At 44.9% G+C, this 21,355-nt stretch overlaps 1 protein-coding gene across 1 annotated transcript; it reads left to right on the top strand.

The window, feature by feature from the left end:
- The first annotated feature begins 702 nt into the window (after positions 1-702).
- neurl4 (neuralized E3 ubiquitin protein ligase 4) lies at positions 703-19,965 on the top strand. The gene is made up of 29 exons (XM_015946946.3): positions 703-1,040; positions 9,944-10,469; positions 10,580-10,645; positions 10,724-11,139; positions 11,220-11,331; positions 11,416-11,504; positions 11,571-11,643; positions 11,716-11,989; positions 13,551-13,732; positions 13,809-13,894; positions 13,972-14,134; positions 14,211-14,421; positions 15,188-15,264; positions 15,386-15,464; positions 15,548-15,717; positions 15,790-15,918; positions 15,996-16,141; positions 16,247-16,465; positions 16,534-16,632; positions 16,778-16,930; positions 17,005-17,172; positions 17,244-17,402; positions 17,480-17,659; positions 18,172-18,265; positions 18,335-18,442; positions 18,524-18,668; positions 18,777-18,889; positions 19,004-19,163; positions 19,241-19,965. Exons 1-29 carry the CDS (start codon positions 876-878, stop codon positions 19,443-19,445), a joined length of 4,767 nt encoding a protein of 1,588 aa, XP_015802432.1. The 5' UTR covers positions 703-875; the 3' UTR covers positions 19,446-19,965.
- Positions 19,966-21,355: the final 1,390 nt, after the last annotated feature.

Consider the following 21,355-nt stretch of genomic DNA (forward strand, 5'->3'; position numbering starts at 1 on the left):
AACTGTATAAATCCGTTTGGTTTGGGTAAAACCTTAAATCAACATATATTTAAATAATATAGTGCATTAAAAACGAAGTGTGGCTTCCATTGAACATAAAAAGCAAGATATATGGCTAATTATATTAAAAGCACAGCCCAAAATAAAACACATTTGATGAATTTCATAAAAGTTTAAATAGTTCAGCCCAAATTTCATAAATTAGCATCTATTAGCCAGATTTTGACAAATAGTTATTAAACCTTGTCGTGTCCTTGGCCTTTTAGAACGACGGTGTGATTCTGTTTTCAGATTTAATCTATTTACTTGTAAAAAATAATAGGTTACGTTTTCTATTCGTTTTACTGTGCATTAATTAGTATTATTGATGCACTAAATAAGAGAGTGTTTAGGATCTACATCATGCTGATGAGGAAATGCACAACTCAGTGAGTCTATGAGGAAGCATAGACTGAACAGAGTGGGGTCTGGATCGACACTTGGGGGACACTTCATGCAGTACTTTATATTAGTGAGAATTAACATTTACTGCGGAAAATTTGCTTACATCTTTTAAAAATGTTCTAAATCAATTAAAAAGGGAATCAGACAAACCAACAATTTATATTTTGTACAACTTTGTTTCTGTAGGCTTCAAAATTATCGGAAAAGAATGAAAGACTCTTAACCAGGGCGAAGACGCAGATACACGTGAATACATAATAATTTAAATAGTTCATTTTCAAGTTAAAGTTACCATCCTACTTTTCCTCAAAAGAGTTTTTGTAGCGTTTTTACACGGTTGCCATGGTTTTCGGGATACTACCGTGAAGGCTGAAAGTGAAGCTAAACTGTCGTAAATTCGCAGCGTCGTGAATCCTTGCCGCCCACTGAAGATGGCGGCGGAGCTGCATCCGCGGAGCGGAAAGCTGGTCGGCCTGTCCAACTCGAACCGAACCGCCCGGCGCAACCAGCCAGTCCAGGAGTTCAACCACGGCCTGGTGCTCAGCAAAGAGCCGCTCAGGGACCGGGATGTTTTCACCGTCCGGATTGACAAGAAGGTAAACAAGCACGGGCCCGCCTGCTGCTGAGCGGTGTTGGAGCGGCGACGAGCCGGGGGGTCTGTCTGACTCTGCCCGCGGCGAGGGGCTTCTGCCACCCGGGGGCAGGTCCGCAGAGCTTGACAGCGACCGCAGCCTTCAGTCGCGACCTCTGGGAGGGGGGATTTTATCTGAGCCGTTACAGGGACATGGTGACTTGATGAACACCTCCCGGATAGTAGATAGGATAAACGAACGAGTTGGTTAGCAGCAACCCGCCCGTCTTGCTCCGGTACTGGTTAGCCGTGCTAAACACCGGTTAGCTGCTGGTTGGACTGGACTTTCTGGAAGGTACCACAGGAGGTTTCTGTCGTGTTTGTGGAGAAAACGCTGCTTTCGTTCATGTAAGGCGGCCGAGCGGTTAAATACGGGACAGGTGAGCTTTGTTTATAAGCTTCTAGCAGGGATGGTGCTGCGGCGTCCAGAGGAACAGAAATCACTGTTCTGAGTTTATCTGGAGCTGGTTCTCCCCTTCAGCGCTGCAACACGCTGCCTGGTTACCTTAATCCCCTTAGAATAATCCCGACTTTCTCTAATTGGTCAGACTCTTAAAGTTACTGTGTTTTAACCTTAAATGTAAGCAAGTCATTGATTATAAACTAACATCTTAAGGCATCATCTCATGTCTCTGCTGTGGTTTTCTCACAGCAGCTTTCCATAGTGGGCCATGACGTGCTGCTCCTTCATCTTCAGCACTAATGTGGGGATTTCTGGTCTGGCCTTGAGCTGGTTAAGATCACATCTTCATGACAGGATCATATGTGTGAGGATGCTGGATGGTGTTTCTCCTGCCTTCTCACATCTGCCTTGAGGGGGTCCCACAGGGTTTGATATTTGGACCCTTGTTGTTTTCTATCTATATTCTCCCACTGGGTGACATCCTGTAAAAGTATGGAATTGGTTTCTAAATTTATGCTGACGACTGCCAACTATATTTACCTTTAGATGACGCTGGAGACCACCCCATTAGAAATCCCAAGGGTTGTTTTGCTGGAGTCGAGGCATGTTTGGCATGGTGGAGAACTTCCTGTTTCTCGATGAAAATAAAATAGGTTTTTTTGGGCCTAATGGTTCCCTAACGTGGTGAATTATATTTCTACATGAGTGTCAATCTTGGCTTGAAGATTGACACTGCTTTCTGCTTTGATGCTCACATCAGTTCCATCTTCTTCCTTTTATCATTTGAGACACTTGGCTAATGTAAAGCCATTGCTGACTAGAGACTGTTGTTCATGCCTTCACTACGCCATTCCTAGACTACTGTAACTCTGCCTTATTTGGTAGCTGTAACTCACCTCCAGCTTGTTCAGAGTGCTGCAGCAAGATTCTTGAAGAGCAAGTGAAAATATTATGTAGAACATGAAATAAAGGATGACCTGGAGGACGGCAAAAAATTTATTTATTTAAAATAATTTCACAAATGAAACGATAAAAGATGCAGGTTTCTCATAAACAGAAGATGCAAACATGTAAAGACATTTTGCATGGATCCTCTGGACCGGATTTTCTTCTTTAGGAATGCTCTGTTGGCTTTCCAGTCATCAGTATGACTAAAGTTTCTCAGCAGCATCAACATTTTTATTACGTTTCTCATAAAAGCTTCTCTGTATCTGCAGAATTGATCAAAGATTTCTTCTGTTCTGAACTTGTGCCAACTGGGCCACACATCCTACACACTTTTTAAAAGGCCGTTCTGGGGTCTACAGGCCAGCAGTTGTTAGTGTCAGTAAGCTCAACATTTGGCTTAATAGGTACCAACTGCTTGTAAATGATCACGCACCCCGCTTTGTCTGATCAGAGCTCTCATAATGAAGCTCACGCTATCATGACCTGGAAATCAATATTTTTCCATCACAAAGCGCCCCCTGGCATGCCTGCTAATTCATCTGCTGTGCTGCAGGGGAAGTGGGGGTAAACTCGAGATGAATGAAGTGAATTATTAGTGAGTGGACTCTGAGTGGTTTAGGGCTTGTCCTGGAAGTGCACAAGTTTTTAAAAAAAGTGCAATCACAACAAGCACAGTTGATTATTGCAGTGGTGATATTAGCTGTGATCTCCTCGTAAACATCTAAAACCACACAAAGTGTAGAGAACAGCTTTAAGGTCAGAGGTCATGAGCCTCACACCCTTAGAAAAGTCATTTCTCTGCCTTGGAATCAAGACTTTGAGGCAGCTCAATTTTCTGCCTGATGGAATAAAGTAAGTGGGGAAGTCACTATATTGTTAACCAACAGTTCATCAGTGAAGTTGTCATTGCAGGTATTCATTTTTAGAATCATTTGTGTTTGGGGAAAATATGTTAAAGCAACACTGAATAAGTCCCGTCCCCCCGTCCCCTTACTGGTGGAAAGTGTAATTACAACTGTCATAAACAACCCTGCTAACACTAACATGAGCCAACTAATACTAAAATAAACCAAAAAGTACAAAGATCTGCACTGTTGGATAAAAAAATATTATTACTTACAAGTCCAGTAGCAACAAAGCCAGGCCACCATCAGTCCGTGATTTTTTTTGGCCCCCTTTAGCTTCCTCATACTAGTGTGGGCAGGGGTGGACCGGGACCAAAATTTGGCCCTGGCATTTTTACGAATCGCCGGCCCTCCCCATTGGGTGTGCAGTGGGGGTGGGGGGTGTTGCTGCCTGCGGACTCATCTTTAGGCCGAATGTGAGATCTAATATGGACTGGGACTGTTAAATTATAAGCAGGGCCAGGCCACTGCGACTGGGAGCCCTGGCCTTCCAGATCAGCTCATTCTCCACAGGCGGAGATCAGCGGGACATTAGCTACATGCTAACGCGGTAAAACAACTCCTACGTCATCGCTCTACTGCGATTTTCTTGCTAAAAATGCCTGGGAAAACCCTGTTAGCTTTGGGTTACCATGTAGCTAATGCTCTGCAGGTCACCAACTGTGGAGTAGTGTCGGCCCAAGCTGGGGAAGCAGCCCACTTGGCCAAGCGGCCCACCGGGACAGTGCCAGAATGCCAGATAGGCCAGTCCACCCCTGAGTGTAGGCCTTGTTGATGTTCACTCTGGTTTTAGCTCTTTGCTTCACCTCCGAAGACTTTACTCTCTCACTGTTACTTCTGCCAACAAAAAAGCTAAATTCTTTTTCTACTTCTTGTGCTTTTTATTGAGAGTTGGCAAACAGAAAAATCGAACTGCTAGCGTTTATATTAGCTGCCTGGATAGTAAACAGCTGTGTGTGTATTTGTGTGTGTGTGTGTGTGTGTGTGTGTGTGTGTGTGTGTGTGTGTGTGTGTGTGTGTGTGTGTGTGTGTGTATGTGTACAGTGTTGGGAAAGTTTGTTTAAAAAACTAACTAGTTCAAAGTTCAGTTCATACATTTTAAACCGAACTAGTTCTTTTCTTAGTTGTATTTATTTTTCCATCATAACAAATACATATTAAACACATGAAAAGGACAATAATTATCTAATAAAGAACATAATAATAATTATCACAGGTACAAATTCCTCTTGTAAATTAAATGATTTCTTTAGATATAATTTATGAACGAAAAGGTATAGGCTGAAGTTAAACTTATTTAAGCCTACTCATTAATTCATTACAAAAAATCAACATTGTCATAAATATCAAAAGTAAATAAACATATAAACAATACAGTTATTACATGCATCATCCTAATTTCAACAAAATCAATCAAGAGGTATAAACATGTGACAAAGCTAATTTTGGTGCACTTGGTAATTGCTTAAGGCGTTATTTTTAAAACTCTTTTTGAACATTTTCAACGAGCATGAATTTTTTAATCCATCCTCGAGGCTATTCCATAAACTCACTCCTCTTACTGAGAAACATATGATAGTTCATGAATAAAATAATTTTGAACTAAGTTCACTGTTTCAAAAACGAACTAGTTCATAGTTCTTTTTTCGTGTGTGTGTGTGTGTGTGTGTGTGTGTATTTATAGATATATATATATGTACTCACACATACATACATTGTATCGTCTCCCCTGCTTCGTGATACGTATCGCATTGCCAAAATTTCACCAATACACATGCTTAATTCACACCATGCTTGTTTTGGTTGTACCCACAAGCCCTGGGCAATCCAGTCTGAATTATCTACTCTGCCCCCTTGTGGAACACTCCAGTACTATGTGCAGTACAGCAGTAAGTAAGTGAATAACACACAGCCTGCTGCCTGTGTCAGTGCGAGTTTATAAAGCGAACATATTCCTGGCCTAAACTAGATGACAGGACCACTTTTATACCATATGCTTTTGTCAGGAGCTGGGCCCATGAACCGGATCGGTTCTTCAAACATCTCTTAATACCAACAGTTTTATTCATAGATCCTTGTTGTGTGTAATTCTTCGTCAGAGAAAATACCAATGAGAGTTGAAAGTGTTCACCAACATTTTAAACTAGAATGGAGACATTTGTTTGATCTGTGAAGAAAATCTTGTGTCCATACACACTGATCCTTACAAGGCGTAGTTGATTTTCATAACTTTAACGTTATTTAGATTTTTAGTCTGTAAATAGAAAAGGAAAATAAATCAAACACTTCATTTTCTTTTTTTTTTAAAGACACAAACCGATCCGTGAGCTCAGTTGTTGCTTTCTGTCTCACTGTTTAATAATAGCCTGGATTCTCTTACAGTCCATCTAAATTTTACACGCTATGAATTTTTTATTCTTTTTAAAAGCCGCCCAGCACTCTCCTCTGCAGCCGTTTCCTGGAGTAGTTTGTCTGTTTGAACGCAGAGACGGAGAGACAGACGCCCACAGGCAGCTGTTACATAAAGGGAGATGTCCCGTCTCCTCCGCACGGTGACCCGGTCAGACCGAGCTACTACTGAACGTGTTAACCTAGATCCAGGCTTGTCGTAGTAGCACACTGCCTTACATCAATGATCTGACAGGAGAGAAGATATCGATCCAGGAGGAAAATGTTTTCTCTGACGCTTCCTCACATTTAAGCTGCAGAGGCACATCTCTGAGGTGTTCGGCGTCACTTCATGGGAGTTTCGGCTGATTTCTGTGCGTTTAGCTTTAGATGATTTTCTCCTTGAGCCGCAAGGGGAATGCAGCGAGCCTTGAGGTCACCCCCTCTCAGCGGGATGACGTGGATGCATGAATCTGTGTCTGCAAGCTGCAGAAACATTTGGGAGCAGCTCCGGGATTTTTTTTGTGTCTTGCTTCAGCTCCAAAGCTATCCTGGAGTCGTAGCAGTATCGAGGAGTCAGAAATTACCCCACAGGGATCAGTAATGGACTGCATTGTTTCCAGTTTATGGTGAGATTAGAGTTTCTAGGGGGGAGTGGATATCAGTCTGACTGGTAAGTAATATGAGTCCAATGTCACACTAAAGATGCAAGAGATCTCGTTGTGACCAAAAAAAAACACAGTTATTGAAGATCAGATGATTTGTGCATTTGCTTTAATAATTGTGTTGTGTGTGATGCTAACTGGAGCAGCTTTGTGTCGTTCAAGAGCTTTTTGGGGAAAAAGGGAAATGAATATAGCCTAGCTGTGTCTGCTAGCATCACACGACTTGAAATAGCCTAAAATCCCGTTTAAATTATTAACACTTTACTTTTATTGATCTTATCAGATTTGTGCTTTTTAGAGTTGATCAAATAATATATGAGAAACTTATTGTACAAACAGATGAATCTTCTTACTTGAAAGAGTTAGACATTTTATAATATTTAAAAAAATATATACATACAGTAATGTCTTGCTACTACTACAACTACTAAACTTTATTTATATAGCGCCTACCTTCGCATGGCCCAAGGACCAAACAAAGCGCTGCACAACAGAAATGAACATAAAGAAATAAAAACATATAAAACCATTTCAAAACCAACAAAAACATGTAGATAAAATCTAGGTGGGGCAGCAAAAAGGTGCAAAGCCACCCATTAAAGAGACTCCTCTTGAGTAAAAGCCAAAGAATAAAAGTGTTTTCAGACGGCTCTTAAAATTACCGAGTGTGGTGGCCTCATTCCAGAGCCTCGGCCCCAGCACCGGGAAAGCATGACCCCCTCGAGATTTTAGTCTGTGTTTGGGAACTTGCTGAGCATTGGGTAATAAGTGTTCAGCCCCAAAACTGAAAGAAAATTCCTTAACTGATTTTGAAAAAGGAATATTTTGCTCATTTAGAAGTGAGTTTTTATGTCAAAGTACGGAGCGGACCATGTCATCAGAGGGACTCCGTACTATCTTACCTGCTGTTGATGATGTCCGGTACATAGATGATCCTAATCTGTGTTTCAGTTTCTTCACTAGTTCAAACACCGGTTTTCAATAATGGAACTTCCAGTTGATTTTACTGAACTGTCACATCGTGTGCTTGTCGCAATTTTACCGGGCCGGCCCCTGAAGACCACTTTCTTGGGCATTTCAGGGACCAACAGAGTACCTTTTATTGGGGTGGGTATTCTGTTGCCAGGTAGGACTTGTGGGTAACTCGTGCTGATTGGTAGTTACTTGATTGAAAATTACATCAGCAGACTTCGCCAAACAACCAGCATTTATCAAACTGGAAGAGTTGCTGGTGAGGCAGAATGGATGGAAAACAAAAAGAAGCAGCATTGATGCTGGTTTAAAATTGCAGTTTCTAAATTCCCAACTAAGGTTAGATGACATAACAGCCCGTATTCAGCATTTTCATAAATGGGTTCAGCAGATATACCTCCATAGTAAAGTCAAGCACATCACATGGTGCTACTGCCGAATTAAATTTAAATCTACGTTCCTCAGTAACAGCTGCATAACAAATGCTCTAAAAAATATTTAACAAAAATTTCTTTAAATTTATCAGTTTTGATACTTGGTCAGTTAATTGATTTTTTTTTTATTAACTCGAGTTAGACGTCGGATTTTAACCCTGAGCAGTGCAAAAACTAAGATTTAACAGTTGGTTAAATTCAAATTCAAATGTAGGTTTGGATTTTGTTCTCTCCCTAAATAATAAAAACCATCATTTTAAAACTGCATTTTGTGTTTACTTGTGTTATCTTTGACTAATGGTTAAATGTGTTTGACGATCAGAAACATTTTGTGTGACAAACGTGCAAAAGAATAAGAAATCAGGAAGGGGACAAATAGTTTTTCACACCACTGTATAATATCTACACATCTCAACAAATCCCGGAAGATTTTCCTTTAAAATAAGACCAAAAGCAATCAAATAGACCCCGTGGCTACAGAAATATACTCATCAAAGTGTGGGAATGTCATTTTGAGCAGATTTCTTTAAAAAAAAGAATAAAAAAGGCCTAAAGCTGGGTTTTGTTCTCTGTTTGAGTAATATCACTTGATTAATCCTTTCATACATTCCACATTACAAAACAGGTAAAAGTGTCTATGATTTGTGCTGATATCGGTCAGTACTGAAGGCTGTAATATCTGTATCAGAAGTGAAGAAGTTGTATCAAGACAACCCTACCATACCGTACCGTATTATTTGTAAAGTGCTTTCAACACAGCCATGCAGCTGACCAAAGCGCTGCACAATTCAAAACAATCCGGTAAATTATAACATTTGAAAAGAAGAACTAAAACTAAACAGGCAATTAAACCATAAAATACACAAATGTAGGCAAGAAAATGAAAAGGAGAAAAACCTTTAGGCTTAATAATAAAACCAGGTTTAAAAAAGAAAGGACTAAAAAAGCAATTAAAAACCCTAAAATTTTAGATGTTCCATTTTGATATCGATAGCGGAAGTAATTCGATATCGGCCCAAAAACACTTTCTGATTATATCGGATGGCATCAAAGATCTCCGATGTACAAAGTCCGTTAAGGTTCACATTTTTGCAACCAATGGTTAAGAAAAAAATTGTCATTTTTTTCGTACTTACTGTTATTTGCTCTTGTTCTCCGACTGAGTACTATCACTTGCTCAAGCCTTTCATACATTCCACCCTACGAAACGGGTAAAAGCATGTATGATTTGTGCTGATATCGTATCGGATTGATATCGGTATCGGTCAATACTGAAGGCTGCCATATCGGTATCGTATCGGAAGTGAAAAAGTTGTATCGGGACATTGCTACTTAAAATATACAGAAGTTAAAAGCTATTTTCATGTTCAGCCTGTGTGTTAAATTCAGAGTGACTGATTATAATCAGAAAAATTAAGTAAAATATTTTTCAGTGAAGAACCACTTTAAATAACGTTCTGACCTTTAGGAGATTTGAGCTGTTTTGAAACCTAGAAATGTACGGTGATCTTGGCTGTGCTCAGACTAGCTGTTAGCTCGTCAGTCCTGTAGGAGGTTTTTCCAAACAGAGGATACAGTCTTCAACCCTGGTAATAGTCGTCATCACACAGGTGTGGGTTGTTTAGCAAATGGTTCTTGAGCTAAAAACGGGCGTCCACGTTTATTGAACTTCTTACTTAGAAAATTAAGTGCTGATGATTTAAGTATTTGAAGATGGACCAGACATCTCTGTGAGAAAGAAGCGTGCTTCAACTTGATTTTCTACATCAGTGTTTTTACTACTCAGATCTGTGAGAAGACAGAAGGACTAAAAATAACAGAACGGGCGAGTCTGACACACTTTGTTTGGGTCTGTATGCAGTTTTTAGCACTGCCCTTCACTGTTTCATCACACGTCACAGCTCCATCTCCTCCACAGGCCTCCTGTGATGAACAACAGCTGCGGATGATGCTGGTTTTTTCTGTTGCGTGCTCCTTTAGTTGTTTTAGGTGTCAATAAAACTCTTTAAATTTAAGGTCTGTTAGGTATCCTGTGAACATTTTAGTTTATAACTCCTCTGAGTATTTTTAACATGATGCTAACAATATAAATGTTGACGTAAGAGATTAACAGCCAGTAATGAGGTGTAGTTACTCCTTTTATCTCTGCTTAGGTGAACTCCTGGAGTGGTTCCATTGAGATCGGAGTGACAGCTCTGGACCCTGCAGCGTTGGACTTCCCCAGCAGTGCCACGGGCCTCAAAGGCGGTTCCTGGATCGTGTCTGGTTGCTCGGTGCTCCGCGACGGCCGCTCAGTCCTCGAGGAGTACGGCCGCGACCTGGACCAGCTGGCTGAGGGCGACCGCGTGGGCATACAACGCAACTCCCGTGGCGAGCTTCACCTCTGGGTGAACGGGCAGGACTGCGGTGCCGCGGCCAGCGGCTTGCCGTCCAAGCTGTGGGCCGTGGTGGACCTCTACGGCAAGTGCACTCAGGTGACGGTGGTGAGCTGCGAGCCGCCGCCTCCCTCTGCAGAGAGGGAGAGAGAGACGATAGAGCGGGACGTGGAGGAGGAAGAGGAGGAGGAGGAGGGCGAAGAAGAGGAGGAGGAAGTGGTTGTACATGGAGGGCGAGAGGAGGGAGGGATGGCAGCACTGATGAATGTGGCAGCAATGAATGGGATGGTGAATGGAGATGAAGGTAGGGAGCTTTTCTTATTACATCTGCCACATTCTGGTTAAAGTTAGTCATCATTTGTTTTTGCAGGTTTTCATAATTTCTTTCTGAAATGAATCTTTTTTTTCGGACAGTGCCTGAGCTCAGCTGCAGCAACGGCAGACCAGACAAGTTCCCCAACAACCTGGAGCCGGATGCTGGTGAGGACAGCCTCCCCACATCAGATGTAGGCTGCTTGGATCGGCGCTGACAACCATTCTCTTTCTGTTTCTTTGCAGTTCTGACGGAGCACCAGCTCTTTGACGTGTTCAACAATGCAATAGTGTCTTTTTATCGCTCTGAAGATGAGGGCGGAGGAGGAGGTGTAGAGGGAGGAGGAAACGCTGGGACTGACTCCTCCTCCAGAAACGACAGAGGTAGCAGCAGCGGAGGAGGAGGAGGGACGAACTGCGACGCCGGAACAGGAGGAGGGAATTCGGACCACAGCCCAGCCAGTAATGCGGGAGGGGTGGGATCTGGAGGCGTGACGGGCGGCATGACCACCAACGACGCGCTGCTGTTCCACGAAAAGTGCGGCACTCTGATTAAACTGAGTAATAACAACAAGACGGCGGAGCGGCGGCGGCCTCTGGACGAGTTCAACAATGGCGTGGTGATGACCAACCGGCCGCTCCGGCACAACGAGATGTTTGAGGTGTTTGGAGTCTCGTCCGTCTCACCTCCACATAGAAAACCAAGCGGAGCTAACAGAACAGCGTTTTTATTTCCAATTAGATCCGCATCGATAAACTGGTGGACAAGTGGTCGGGCTCCATAGAGATCGGCGTGACGACGCACAACCCCAACAACCTGGACTATCCCGCTACTATGACCAATCTGCGCTCAGGTGGCTAACAAACCCTCCAGACTTTTGTTTTAAACAAAAACACGAGCTTTAATCCATGAATGGTTGTACTGTCTTCTCCCTCAGGTACAATCATGATGAGTGGCTGTGGGATATTAACCAACGGGAAGGGAACCCGCCGGGAATACTGCGACTTCAGTCTGGACGAGCTGCAGGTTTGAGCCGACAGAGACGGAAAAGGTCGAGCTGTTTTACCTCTTTTTAATAACATCTAATCGTAGGAGGGAGACCACATCGGGTTGATGCGTAAAGCGAGCGGTGCGCTCCATTTTTACATCAACGGAATCGATCAAGGTGAGACGCCTAAACAAGTCATGATGTCACGCTAAAAGGACTTCCTGTCCTAACCGTGGTGTCATCATCCAGGGGTCGCAGCGGCCCAAACCCCTAACGTGGTCTATGGTGTGGTGGACCTCTACGGCATGGCTGTTAAAGTCACCATAGTCCACAACCACAACCACAGCGACCGCCTCAGACGCAACAACGCCATCATGAGGGCTCTGTCGCCCGACGTGGGTCGACCCCGGCCCGCCCTGTCCTTCACTCCAGACGCGGAAGCTCCCGACCGCCTCCTCTTTCACCCCAACTGTGGCCAGAAGGCGGCCATCATCTGTGACGGCAGGACGGCGCTGCGACCGCAGTGAGTGCTCGTCCTCTCTGGTTTATGATGGCTTCACTTTTATTGAACTATTTAGTAAAAATGCACAGATTTATGTTGATCAGTTTCTTAACTTTTGTCACTAATAATGAACCTAATGATGATAACGCAAGATGGAAGCTGTTTGCAATGATCTAAACTGACAGTTACAATGTTTTTGGAAGAAAGTCTTATTGGGGAATGAGTCCAGACGTTGTTTAGGATGCATCAGAAGCATTCATGAGAGGTAGAATTATATTTTGGTCCACACAAAGAGAGACTATCCGAAGTAGGTGTGCACTGATGGCAACATTTAGGCCGATGTTGCCGTTATGGCCAACGTTTTCCAAACGTGATGATCGCCGTCACATGACCAAACAAATGACTGACCACCAGCACCCGCCGTCCCAAACCTGTACACAAATACCACCTAAAGAACTAAACATTGGTTGTTGATATCGGACCGATACCGAAGAAAATGACTATCGTCGACCCGTATGCCAACGTTAAAGCTGATATTTTGTGCATCCCTGGTATAAACGTCAGAACTTAAAGTACTGGTGACACAGCATAAAGGAGATTTGAATCCAGACTGCAAACTGGGAATATGAAAGAGGTACACAAACTTTGCCCAATTACAGACAAACAGCAACAGGCCTACCTGAGATCATTAAAAAGGCTAAGATCCCAAATGGCCGTAGGTGAGGACTGGGCCTTGCTTTCTGGCTCAGCTCCTTCTTCACCGGTTCAGTGTCCGAATCGTTGCAGACGCTGCCCCAATCCGCCTGTCGGTCTCCCGCTCCCTCCTGAGCTTTGAATAATGACTGAAAGAACAAGATCGCAGATACAAGCGGCCGAAATGAGTTTTCTCCACGGGGTGGCTGGGCTCAGGCTTGGGGATAGGGTGAGGAGCCGCTGCTCCTCCATATCAAGAGGAGTCAGTTGAGGTGGTTTGGGCATCTTGTTAGGATGCCTGCTGGACGCCTCCCCGGGGAGGTGTTTCAGGCACGTCCTGCCGGCAGGAGGCCCCCGGTCGACCCAGGACATGTTAGAGAAAGTACATCTCCGAATGCCTACTGGAGAAGCTGGTGGAGGTGGCTGGGGAGAGGACGGCCTGGAACTCCCTGGTTGAGATGCTGCCCCCGCGACCTGGACCCGGACAGGCGGGAGAAGACGACGAGACAAGAAGATCCCAAATGGTTTTCCTGATGACTAAAATCTGTTATAAATACTACCAAGCTTAGTTGGCCCACCCTGTCTGGAAACCAAAAATAAAAAATGCACTGATTAGTTTCTTTGGCCGATTCCAATTTGGGATTTTTCTGTTGCTGATTTTCATTTTGAAAGCTTATGATTTCTCACAACATACTCAAGTTTATCAAGTAGGTTGATTTGAAAACTATAAATAAACTCTGATGTGTTTTTACGAAACCGATTCTGCTTTCTGAAAGCTTTTCACTTTCTCACAAAGCGCGCCAAAAGGAAAGGAGTAATAGATTACTGAAAAACAAGTTTTCCACGTTAAGCTCAAATGAACAATAATAAGGTGCTAATTTAACAACAGTGCAACAGATGACTTCAACCACGGTGTGGTTCTGAGCAACCGGCCGCTGCGCTCCAACGAGGTGTTCCAGGTTCGCATCGACAAGATGGTGGACAAGTGGGCGGGCTCAATTGAGATTGGTGTCACCACACACAACCCCGCCTACCTTCAGCTGCCGTCCACCATGACAAACCTGCGCTCAGGTGAGAGAACAGCAGAGAACTTTGTTGGTTTGTCGTCTTTCTGAGGAGGTCTGATGTGTGGGAGGATGCTTTCCAGGGACGTGGATGATGACAGGAAACGGAGTGATGCACAACGGAACGACCATCCTGGACGAGTATGGACACAACCTGGATCGGCTCAAAGTAAGCAGGTTTTTGTTCGTTCAGCTTTCTGTAACTCACCAGTTTTGTTTTAATTCTCTTTTTCCCTTTGCTCTCAGGCAGGCGACACCGTCGGCGTTGTTCGGAAAGAAGACGGCAGCCTTCACTTCTTTGTGAATGGCGTGGCCCAGGGCCCGGCAGCATGGAACGTCCCGCCCAGCGTCTATGCCGTGGTGGACCTTTACGGCCAGGCGGCCCAGGCCACCATCATGGATGACATGGGTGAGGACCAGAGGGGGTGATACCGTATGACGTCACGTCTGTGATCCCTCTGACTGTCTGTCCTCTCTTGTCTCAGTGGACCTCCCCCCTCTGCCAGAGGACAGCTCAGAAGGCCCCACTGCCATGTCCCCAGGGAGCCCCTGCTCAGTGGTGGGGGCCACCACAACCAGCGACCTGCGCTTCCACCAGCTGCACGGCACCAATGCCGTCATCACCAACGGGGGGCGCACTGCGCTGCGTCAGAACTGCCGCAGCGAGTTCAACGATGCCATCGTCATCTCCAACAGGTAGAACAATCGATAACAGAGCAGTGATCCTGTACAGTAGCAGATATTCAGCGATGTTTTACTTCCAGAATCGTTATTTTGATGTTGATCGTTACTTTTTTAGGTATTTTGTTAATCGTGGCTCCAAATTCAGAAAGCGGAATCGGTCCCGCATGTGCTTGAATCGGTTCATTTCTACCTTTTTACCAACATTTTAAACCAAATTTAACTGAGATTTTTATGCACAAGTTGGTTATTTCTCTGCACAAACCCTGGTCTGTTAGACGAGAAAAGAATGGAGCTGACATACCTGGCGCTGCAGTCTGCTCCCAGCACGTTTCCTGCATTCCTTCATGAACACAGCTGATTTGTTTAATTTGGTGATGAACCACTGCTGTAGACACTAAGCAAGGCTGGGGAGACATTTCAGCTGTTAGATTAAGGTGTTCACAAGACGAACGCGCCGCAAGGAGATACGTTTTTGTTTTGGTTCTACAAACGGACACTAGGGGGTGCTAAAACCAAGCCAAAACTGCCCGGTCTCCCTTTAAATGGAATTACTTCAGGAGACGTGACCTCTGTGATTTTTCTTGGTTTTCCTCCAAACCGTTCCGCCAGTGGTCCGTTTTGAAGCTCAGGTATTGATGTCTGTAAACTTTCTGTTTCGTTCCGAGACACAGAAGTTAAGAACGCTGTACAAACGTTGATCAAGTTATTTTTCTACGGGTGTATTGAACAACATAAACCACTCTAATCTCTCAGACTGTGGCTTGTGTTCATTTTTCAGGTTCCTTCGGGACGGCGAGCTCTTTGAAATAGTTATCCAGAAGATGGTGGACCGCTGGTCTGGTTCAATAGAAGCAGGTGGGATGTTTTTCTGTTTTGTTGCCAAACTTCCACAGGTCAGCCTTCCATCATCATCATCAGGAGCCTTTTAGACCTTACGTCGGCGGCGTTTTGTCTCACCTCCTTCCCGTGTGCACAGGAGTGACCGCAATCAGGCCGGAGGAGCTGGAGTTTCCTAACACCATGACCGACATCGACTACGACACGTGGATGTTAAGGTGGCGCCTCTAAATAAACGTCCACTGAGATTTTGCTCATCTTGTGTTTGAGTCTGATCTGATTCTCTCCCCCCCCCCCCCAGTGGCACCGCCATCATGCAGGACGGCAACACGATGCGCAACAACTATGGCTGCGACCTGGACTCCCTTACAACGGGATCTCGGATCGGAATGATGCGCTCGGCGAGTGGTGACCTCCACTATTACATCAATGGCGTGGATCAGGGCATCGCCTGCTCTGGTCTGCCGTCAGGTAACGACCGACGGACCCCGACTAGTGGGGGTGATCGGCTGGGCTGAACAACAGCGTTTGCTTTTCTTTCAGAGGTGTACGCTGTGATCGATCTGTACGGCCAGTGTGTCCAAGTGTCCATCACCAGCTCCTCGGGACCACTGGACAACAGCCTCTGCACCAGCAACGTCACCGAGAAGAGCTTCCCCATCCACTCCCCAGGTGCACACCCACCAGTGTCCATCCCAGTTATTCCTGGAACCATCTCTTGACGTTTTTTTCTCCTTCTCTGTTTGCAGCTGCAGGCGTGGCCCATCACTTCCACAGTAGGCATGGTAAGAACGTGGTGCTGCTCGGCGAGGGCTGCCAGGCCATCAGAGTGGGCGGTTATGCTCACGGCATCGCCTTCAGTGCAAAGGAGCTCAGAGGAGACGAGCTGTTTGAGGTTTGCTGAAAATAATTCTCTCCAATCTCCGGAGCGTTCATATATTCACGACTATGTCTCCCTTGTTCTTCGCTCCTGATTTTTGCGGGTCGCGTCTTCCTGCAGGTGAGGGTCGATGAAGTGGATGAGCAGTGGTGCGGTTCGCTGCACATCGGGCTGACTACGCTAGCACCTCCGGAGCTTCCGTCCTGTCCTGTCTCCGGTCTTTCCCCTTCCCTCCCACAGCTTCGGACCAAGGTCACCTGGCTGCTCAGTGGCTCCGAGGTCCGCCGCAACGGTGCTCTGCAGCGCCAGAATTACGGCTATTCGCTGGAGCGACTGACGGTGAGCGGTAATGAGAGCTTGTGGTCAGACAAAAACCTCAGAGCTGAATTCTGTTCACCTGTTTCCAGGTGGGAAACCGTGTGGGTGTGAAAAGGTGCAATGATGACACCATGCACATCTTCGTGGATGGAGAGGACATGGGACCTGCTGCTACTGCTGTGCCTAAGGTACTCTCTCAGACGCTGCCTTCTGCTCCTTTTAGCATCAGATTCACGAAGCACTGAGTAATGAATGATGTTTTTCCTGACACGCCTGACCTCTTTTCTTACAAGGACCTTCTTTTCCTTTTTACCACCTTCTGTCTCTTTTCAGAATGTTTACGCAGTTTTGGACCTGTACGGACGGATAACAGCGGTCTCCATCGTCAGCTCCTCTCTGATGGAGGACTCTGAGAGCGTCAAGGCGCCGTCTCTCACCTCGGACAGCTGCAGCGAAGGGGAGGAGGACAGCAGCCCGGTCAGAGAGGTGAGGCACCATGCCCACGGGGAGTAGTAGTTCCAGGGTTTGATTACGGAGGATAACTCTTCTTGTTTTTCCAGGCCGAGAGCGAGTCGTGTTCTTCAGTGCCGACAATTATGACATTCCTTGAAAACCACGGCAAAAACATCCAACTGTCCAACCAGAGTCTGACAGCAGCCAGAGTATCGAGCTACAACCAGGGCCTGCTGGTCACCGCCCAGCCGCTGGCTCGTCAGCAGCTCTTCCAGGTTTCCATTCTGCTCTCATCTTTATTTTAACTTTAACAACAAATCTTTTATGGTGTCTCTGCCGGCATCAGTTTCAGATAGACCGTCTGAACCCGTCATGGACGTCGTCCCTGTCGTTGGGGGTGATCGGCCACTCCCCAGACCGACTCAACTTTCCCTCCACGGCGTGTTGCCTTAAGCGCTCTGCCTGGCTGCTGCAGCGAGACTCTGTCTTCCACAACTCCCTAAAGGTGAACACATGAATCTGACCTACTGTCCTATCTCTGACAAAAACCTCACAGATGATCTTATCTCCCCCCCCCCCCAGATATGTGAGAACTTCGGTCCTAACCTGGACACTTGTCCCGAGGGAACAGTGTTGGGTCTGCTGGTGGACACCAACAGTTGTCTCCACCTCTACGTGAACAGCATGGACCAGGGCGTGGCCGCGCAGGACATCCCCTCACCCTGCTACCCCTTCATAGACCTCTACGGCCAGTGTGAACAGGTGAATTAACATTTCATCCAGTGTCAAAGTTTATAAATTCCAATTGTGGAGATAGGCTTCTGTTTGGAGAAATGCAGAGCTAAAGGGCCAACGGCTAGTCCTGAAACCTGCAGCTCTGGGGCCACATCTGGAAGATCTGATGAGCAGCAGCATGGGTTTGGGGGACCAGAACCTATTTTCCCAAAAAATATATGTAAAAGAAAATACTTTTGATATTCTGATGAAATAAAAAGTAAAAGCTACTCAACGTTTAGTTGTCTAAATGTAGAAAAGGCGTAAGCAGCGAGGCCTTCAGATTTAGCTCCAACAGGAAAGATTCCTGTCAACAGTGCCGCGACGAAGGATTTTACCGTTTCAACCGTTTTCCGGGCCTCACTCGGCCTAGTTGTTAGCTCATCAATCCTATCGGATTTAAACCCTATGTCTCTAAACAGAGGCTACAACAGGTGAGATGTGATTATTCAGAGTTTTTTAAGAAAACAGTTTGCTAACACGTCCTTTCCTGCTGACAGGTAACCATAGTAACCAGCACAGTGGCAGCTGTGGGGGCAGAGGGCGGTGAGACTCGTTGTCAGGCGGACATGGAGAAGGCGGACATGGTTGACGGTAAATAAAAACCAACTCCTCTGCGTTTATAGTGATTTAGATCTCAGATGACGTGAATTGGATGTGCAGGGATCAAAGAGAGCGTGTGTTGGACGCCTCCTCCAGAAGCTAACCCCAACAAGACCTGCGAGTACCAGGCTCTGTGCTCCCGCTTCAAGGACCTGCTTACCTTACCAGGTCGGTTCAAAACCTGCGTTTTTATCCTCCTTCCCGCCTAACAGGTGAAACTAATGATTCTACTACCGGCTATTTGTTAAGATGGGTACTTCAATGAGGACGCTAAATGCAACCTGTGCTACTGCGAGTCCTGCCACAAGCTCCGGGGAGACGAGGCGTATTACAAGAGGGGAGAGCCGCCGCGGGACTACGCTCTGCCGTTTGGATGGTGCCGCTTCGCTCTCAGGTGAGACAACCGTCTCCTGTTTTGTTAAAACCTACTCGAGACCTTTGAACAGGTTAGAGAGTCGAAACTAAAAGGAAAAGAACTGAAGCATCTGTGATGTCTTTTCAGGATAAAGTCCCACTGTGAGGTCTCTAACGCCATGAAGAAGTGGCATATAGCATACCACGGCACCAGCGTAGGAGCCCTGCGACGCACCCTGGACCACGGCCAGCTGCTTCCTGGTACAACTCGCCATCATTCATTTTATTTTTCTTAAAAACAAACTTTTAAAATATTTTGTCAACGCTCTGGCGTGGCTGAAAGCGGAGGCTTAAATCTGCTGTAATTTGCTGCAGGGTGTTCGTCCATCTTCTCGGTGTCTCCGGTGAAGGCGGAGGGGCCAAACAGCTACAGTGAGCCGGAGGAGAACAGCGCCCCCGGTAGGGAGGTTCCCAGAGTGCGGCTCTCCCCCACTATGCGTTATTCCGGCTTAGAGATCTTTGCTCCTAAAGTGCAGTAAGTGCATAAAAACAGCCTGCTGCTGTGGGTTTAGACAGAGGCTCGCACTGACGGTTACTCTCATCGTCACACAGATTTCGGGACCCCCGTTCCCACCGCTGTCACCAAGCTCAGGTGGGATTCCAGGTGTGCGTGCGTCCAGGCTCCTATAAGGTAGGACCTCAGACTCTAGGACACAGCGAGCCCCTGGATCCTCGCTTCAGCAACACGGAGATCGAGTGGATCACTAAAGAGCAGGGCGGCACGCTCCTCTACGGACTGCTCATCAGAATAGAGTGAACACGACAACAAAGGAGGTACTGCTTGAACTTCTAATGAACCTGACAAATCCAGCTCTGACTGGATCAAGAGGCTCCTGTGGAATCCAGCTGGTCCTACCGGGGATTGTTGACGACTCAACACTTTGGTTCTGGTTCTTCGCTCTAAGACTTTCTCCCGGCGGCCGAAACCTGTGGCTGTCTTGACGAACAGACACTGCCTGCACTTTATGTTTAGAACACTTGTGGGCGATTTTTAAACTCCTCGTCAACACAACAGGTTTGTTAGTTCTCCCCATCAGTGTATTTTTTTACTTTTGATTTTCGCACTTACGTTTACTAGGACAAGCCTCCACACTGGTGAGTGTTATTTTGGGAAAAGCTGCCTCACGTCTGTCTGCACGTCAAACAGCACAAAAATATTCATTTATAATATATAAATAAAACACAGGGACATCGTTTTAACTATAATGTAAAAATTACACTTGAATTAGATATTAAACCCGTAAATATGAAGTGACTGGGACCTTTTTAGGGGCAACATTTGAAAACTGGAAGGAGTAGAGAAACATGTTTACAACCCCACCATTGTTGCTGCCCTCTTCATGCCCATGTGTCTTTTATTAGTGCTGTTGGCTTTCTCTCTGACCCTGAATTTTCACATTAATTTAAAAATATTAAAATAATTATTCACACAAACTTTAATACTTGATCTTTTAAAATTTCCACTTCAACTTTTGGGAATGGAAAATAGTGCCAGGCGCTACATTTGCTCAGCGTTTAAAACTAAATATTTCATAATGTAGAATTTAAAAAATCTCAACTTCCTATTTTATGTTGATTTATTTAAAATGATTGGATTTCTTGCAAAGGATGATATTTTACTATTAAAAAAGAAAAAAAATGTCACCCTGTTTATCCCAGAAAGATGTTTTACAAATTCAAAGACACGGAAAAGCTCATTTTAGATGAAATTTAATTTTTGTTTCACATGTTGAATTGTTCCCTAAAAAACGGACCTAAACTGGCAGTTTGTTTATTTTACATTTGCCTCAAGCTGAGGCAGTTGGTGAAATAGTTCTTAGCAAGTTTTGCATAAGGCAGCTAGATTTATGCTAAAAAAGAGCTAGCTTAGCATGAAACTGGTTAGCTTTATGCTGAAAAGGCTATCATCGTTGAAAACTGGCTGGACCTATGTTAAAAAGGCTAAAATAAAGTTAGCATAAAGCTGGCTAGATTCTATAGCAAGACCAAGCCTAGCACAAAGCCTGCCAGGTTTATTCTACAAGGCTATCTTAGCATGTTAGATTTATGCTAAAATGGTTAGCTTAGCATAAAGCCTGTTAGATTTATGCTAAAAAGCTATCTTAGCTAAAAGACAGATTTATGCTAAAATGGTTAGCTTAGCATAAAGCCTGTTAGATTTATGCTAAAATGGTTAGCTTAGCATAAAGCCTGTTAGAGTTATTAGAGTTATGCTAAAATGGTTAGCTTAGTTTTTTAGTATAAATCTAACAGGCTTTATTCTATCTTAGCATAAAGCCTGTTAGATTTATGCTAAAATGGTTAGCTTAGCATAAAGCCTGTTAGATTTATGCTACACTGATTAGCTTAGCATAAAGCCTGTTAGATTTACGCTAAAATGGCTAGCCTAGCTGAAAGCTAACTACAGTATTGCTAAACTGGCTAGCTTAATATAAAACCCCCAGAGATATGCTAAAAAAAAAAAAGCTGGCTTAGCACAAAGCCTGCTAGATTTATATTTAAAAGGCTAGCTTAGTTTAAAGCTTTGAAAAGTTTACAAAATGCCACCTTGGTGATCCACCAGTATTAAAGTACCTACTTTAAATTCTCATGTTGGCCATTTAAACTCCACAGAGAGAAGAGCATGATAACTAGTTATGTGTCCGGTGTTGTGTCGAAAACATCTCA

This window comes from Nothobranchius furzeri, chromosome 2, assembly GCF_043380555.1.
Source record: "Nothobranchius furzeri strain GRZ-AD chromosome 2, NfurGRZ-RIMD1, whole genome shotgun sequence".
NCBI lineage: Eukaryota > Metazoa > Chordata > Actinopteri > Cyprinodontiformes > Nothobranchiidae > Nothobranchius > Nothobranchius furzeri.

Bases quoted from the DNA above. Each gene is read 5' to 3' on its own strand.
- neurl4 (XM_015946946.3), top strand. From the start codon at position 876: ATGGCGGCGGAGCTGCATCCGCGGAGCGGAAAGCTGGTCGGCCTGTCC. The intron at 15,265-15,385 runs GTGGGATGTTTT...CCGTGTGCACAG, and splicing joins GTCTGGTTCAATAGAAGCAG to GAGTGACCGCAATCAGGCCG. The intron at 18,890-19,003 runs GTACAACTCGCC...AATTTGCTGCAG, and splicing joins CCACGGCCAGCTGCTTCCTG to GGTGTTCGTCCATCTTCTCG.